General features: G+C 32.2%; 1 protein-coding gene across 1 annotated transcript; it reads right to left on the bottom strand.

Annotated features, from left to right (window-relative positions):
- On the bottom strand, window positions 1,555–2,691 carry LOC107615539 (probable transcription factor At5g28040). The gene has a single exon (XM_016317593.1). The coding sequence runs from the start codon at window positions 2,689–2,691 to the stop codon at window positions 1,555–1,557; it is 1,137 nt and encodes a 378-aa protein (XP_016173079.1).

Below are 5,438 nucleotides of genomic sequence, written 5' to 3'. Positions count from 1 at the left end.
ATATCAACTCATCACCCCTCCGTCTATTTGACCAAGTGAATGGTCTTCCGACCATATCAATATCAATCAGGGAATTATCATCAATAAAACTATTAAAGGTTTCAATAGAAGAAGGAGATTTAGCACCCCCACCTTCTTTCTCCAATTGATTAGAAATGGCATTAAAATCTCCCATTAACACAACCTTACCATCGAACTGTTGGGTGACTGAAATTAATTCAGCAAATTGAGCCATTCTATGTTGATCATTTGAACTGAGATAAACACCTAGAACACCATAGGGATTAGTTTTCCTTCAACTTGTCGAGATTGATTTTTTGTTTCACAGATAAAACCAATCTCGGGGGAGTAGGATTTGCATATCCCTTTAAGATTGTGGATTGTCAGGGATCTTCCCAAACCCCGACAATTCCACGAGAGCAGTTTTATATTTCTTTGGGTGCCACTTGAAGGCTGACACCCTCCACCGTCATAGCAATTATATGAGGGTTCTGAATCTCTGATTTGTTGCTCATGGTGTAGAGAAAATCAGAATTGGTATTCAATGATTCCAAAGAGAAATAAGATATATGGAATGAGTGAATTAAAAAAACGGAATAAATTAAAAGAGGAATGAATTGGGAGAGAAAACGAAAATTAGGGAGCTAAGTGGAAAAGAAATTAAGAAAAGAAAGTAGAAGAAGATGGAAAAGAGTTTGACGAAGAAAAGACAAAGAAAGGTGTAACTATGGAGGCGGCGCAGTGAAACCCTAGCAAAGCGTCGGGCGCTAGATGAGGAGTACGTACTCCTACTTAATATAATTTTTTTTAAGAGGTCGCAGGTTCGAGTCACATATCTTTCCTTCATGTTATATTCTTGAAACAAAAGATGACTGCAGATGCATTTAGTTTATGACTTGTGGGAAAAGCAATTCCAAGCCAGAATTTCTTAGTTACCAAACTCTAAACTCACTCTCTTTTTTTTTCTGCATTAAAAGAGTTATAATATTTTCTTTCTTTTTTCTCCAGAATTTACCAATTAAAATTTGTTGGGCCTAGACAACTTAAGTAAGTTGTTAAAATAATATTTATCTGATAAAATCCGAATAAAAAATTTCATGAATGAATTTGTTGTATCTTCTCCTTTTTAAATTTTTATCCCAACCAAACATACCCCAATCGAAAACTACAAATGTAAAACTTATTATGAAGAAGCATGGAGCTTCCATTTTCATAAATTTAGATTACATATCTACTACAAAATATGTCGGAATTGCTAGAACTAAGTGTCTTCTATTTCATTCTTCTATTCATTGCAACACATGGACATACATACATTAAACTATAGTTACATGAATTCACTAATTAGATAGCATATCGTGTGCGTAACGCACACCGTCTGCCGACCAAAATGTCATATGTATATTTTCATATAAAATATTTTACATATGGCATTCAGCATACCTGTTTTTATACCATAACGTATTATGTTCCATGTAATTATGCATTGAACAAACCACAAAGTAACTTTTAATGTACATTCAAGGAAGTGGAAAGAAATCAAAACTCCCATAGTCAATTCCTTGAACCTGACCTAAGCTCTTCTAATTTAGCCTTGATCTGATCCTGTAACAACTCTAACCGATTCAAATACACTTCGAGCTCTGAAATCCTCTGCTTCCTCCATTGCTCATCACCCTCATCTCCAAGGGAAGGGGAAAACTCTACCGGCTTCGATCTTCCTTCATCATCCAACAATTCCTTTATCAATGGTGAGAAACAAGACCTCATGGTTTCCTCAATGAAGCTCTGGATCTGCATGTCAGCAGCCGTTGCTGTCTCGTCGCGATTTTTGCTTAGTCGCGGCCGCTTCGGCGCCCTTTTCTCAATCTCATCACAACTCACAACCTTTTCAACTTTCAGCTTAACCTTGCCATGATCATCATCAACCCCACCACCATCCATATCAAATGCTTCTTCTTCTTCTTCTTCTTCTTCTACTAATTGGTCAGTGTCAATGTCTTTGCCCCAAATCTTGTGCGAAATCTCGAAAATCGTCTCGTCCTGAGGGTTTCTGAAGGACACTTTTCCCAAATTGCCCTTATCCAGAGTCACCTTGTGTTTCCTTTTTAGCCTCCTCAGCTTCTCAACAAGCTGGTTCTTGTTGAAATCCACGTTTAGCTTGTGGCACACGTCACCGTAGAACGAAGCTACGTCGTTTTGGAGGGACTTTCTCACGCCTTTGTTTCGTCTAACGTATTCAAGGTACCCTCTCAATAGTTCTATCTCGTCCTGCTTTGTCCAAAGCCTCTGGTATTGCCTAATCATGCCTGCGTAGTTCGCAGCACGCTGCCGTTTCGACTGTGTCACGATGGTGGTGGCTGCGGCTGTGGTTGCGACGGGGATTCTATCATCAGCAGTGGTAAAGGCTACCGTGACGGCGGGGCTCGGGGAGGGTTCGGTGGCGGGAACGGCAAGAGCAACGGGAATTGCGTCGTCCCCGTCGCATGAACTAAGAAAATGCTCATCATTTTCGTCCCCGTTTGTTTGGTGATTGTTGTCGTTTTGGTCGTTGACAATGTCGTTTTCAGGGTCTGGTTGGTCGGTTGAAGTGTCGTCTATGTCAATGCTTTGTTCTTGTTCATCAGAAGATGAAGAGGAAGAGGAGGAGGTGGTGGAAGACAAGAGCCACGAAACAAACGGGGAAAGCATTGCTTTTTTGGCGTAGGAAACAAAAAACTATGCAATGTTATCATGTTTGAGAGTATATTCAAACCAACCGTTGTTTGTTGATGGCTGTTAATGTATTTACTATGAATAGTTTTCTAATCAATCTCTTTCTGGTATATCCATAATTTTAGTAGAAGTAGATGACTTTTAAACTCGTCACTACTTATCAGCAATGCTAAATAGCTATAATGTTGTTATCCGATATTTTTGAATTCGGCTGATAAGATCCACTAACTCATGCCACACTGTTCTAGAATTTGTATTAGCCATAATCTCTTTTGGGAAGAACTCTGCCTCTTCACAAGACTTCACTTAGATGAGACAGAATCAACTTTGGTAATTTCTAGCCAATCTCTTTATAATAAATAAGGGGTTAGGTATTTTTTATGACTTATTCCATTATTATTAGAAAAATTAATTTGTGCTATCATAATTAATGCTAACCACATTTTAATCTTAGATAATTAAATCAAATTATAAAATTATAGTGAATTTATTTTGCAAATTACAATAGCTTTTAAAAAAATTAGGATTTTTTAATTTTTTAATGCATTAAGTTTTCTTAACGTGTTCTAACCCGAAAATTAAATTAATAAAACAAATAAAATTAAATTAAGGAGCTATTCAGATAAAAACGCTTAAAACGTCTTTTTTTTAAAGATGTTTTTATGTTGTCTTTTAATTGGTTTCTGTATAATTTATTTGGTGTTCCTCATCACATATTATTAAATTCCTCAAAAGATTTTCCTTCCAAAAATAATAAAAAACATTTAATTTAGACTAAAACAAAAAAGTAATAGATTAACTATTAAATTTTTTTAAAAGATTATTTACATAAAAAAATATATCACATTCATCAAATATATATATATATATATATAAAACAAGCTCTTAAAATTTTTATAAATAAAAAAAATAATTAATTTAAAAAATTTTATTTTTATAAAAAAAGTCAATAATTTTTTTTTGTTTACTTTTGTAAACATATTTACTTCTATCTGATTAGAGTGTGGATCCGATTCGATCCAATCCGATCATGTTATAGATCAGATCATATCCTCAAATTACAGATCAGATACAGATAAATACTGTGGATTTATATGGATATGATCTAATCTATGAACACCCCTAACTACTACTATAGGTTCATTCTTGCAAAAGAATGCTTCTTTTATTATAAACCATTATTAGATCTTAATTACCATTAAAACAACTTAATTGTCAACAAAGAGATAATAATTATTGGTCTCTAAAATTATGTTCGTATTTGAATCCATAGTTGTAAAAACCGAACTGGATCGGCTGGTTCGACCGAAAAACTAGTGAACTGGACTAGAACCGAATCCTAGTTCGGTTCGGTTTACTTCTTGGACCGTTTAAGGAATAAAACCGGTGTGAATCGGTAAGTACCGGTGCAAACCGGTCTAACCGAACTGGTCTGCTTGAAAATTTTTTAAAAATGTCTCCACAAGGTCTCGAACCAAGAACCTTGGAGCAAAAGCAACCTCTACTTGCCACTTAGTCATTACACTTCTAAATATTATATTTGACAAATACTAATTATATAGTATACATAAATATCTAATTTAATTTAATTTTTATTTTTTTTATTTTTAAAATTAATTATATTTTAATTATATACCATCATTAATATAAATATAAATTCACTAAAAATTTATTAATTTACTTGATCTATTTTATTGCTAGTATTGTGATTAAGGTTATTTGTTTTGATGTTAGTGTCAAAATCTACTGATATTATAGTTAGATGATAGGCTTTGTAAATTAATTATTTTTTTATTGTGTCAAAATAAGATACTATTGTAGTATTAAAATTTTATAATTTTTTTATATTAGTTATTTTTAGAAGTTGAGATTTGATTCTTCATAAAATATTAGTGAAGATATGTATTTCAAATTTTAATTTTAAGTTTTTAACTATTTTATATTTTATATTTACGTGAGACCAGTTTTATCGGTTCAACCAGTGATTTATCGGTTGAACCAATAAACCAGTGAACCAGTAGCTTGACCGGTTCGATCACTGGTTCGGTTCTAACAACTATGTTTCAATCTAATTTTAAAAATTTCGATTTACTCAATTTAGTCTCCCAACTTAATAGTTATGACTCATATTGGTTCCTAATCTTATTTTTGTCACTGTCTCACAAAATCGTTAACGACATGCTGAGATGGACTAACGACTGTTACATTATACATTCTAGCGACTGTTTGATGTGACAATTGAAATTTTTTTTTCAACTAAACACTTAAAACCCTAATATGAGTCACGGATACCTAAGTTAAAAAATCAAACTAAGTAAATTGAAACTTTAAAAATCAGATTAAAGCTCGAATATAACTTTAAAATAGAACTTTAACTTATGTAGTAATTAATTTAAATGAGAATCAAATAAATCAAAATTCAACATAATTTTTATCAATGTTTTCAAATTCAAAATTTCTATACCAAAATTAACAAGGATTTTTCTTTAAATTAAAAATTTAATGAAATAATGACTTTAATTCTCTTAATCAATGTCCTAATTAATTACTTTTATGTCTTAAAAAAATTGTATATGAGAAGAAAATAATTAATTTGTCTACTTTAATAAATAGTTATTTTACTAAAATGAGAAACTATTTTTTAAAAATTTTTAAGAACTAATTAATATTATATATATTTTGTTACACTACATTTAGTTATAAAAATTTTATTTATTTCTAAT

The sequence above is a fragment of the Arachis ipaensis genome, chromosome B09 (genome assembly GCF_000816755.2).
Source record: "Arachis ipaensis cultivar K30076 chromosome B09, Araip1.1, whole genome shotgun sequence".
Classification (NCBI taxonomy): domain Eukaryota; kingdom Viridiplantae; phylum Streptophyta; class Magnoliopsida; order Fabales; family Fabaceae; genus Arachis; species Arachis ipaensis.
The sequence above is the reverse complement of the archived record's forward strand: the minus strand, read 5'-3'. Positions and strand labels throughout refer to the sequence as shown.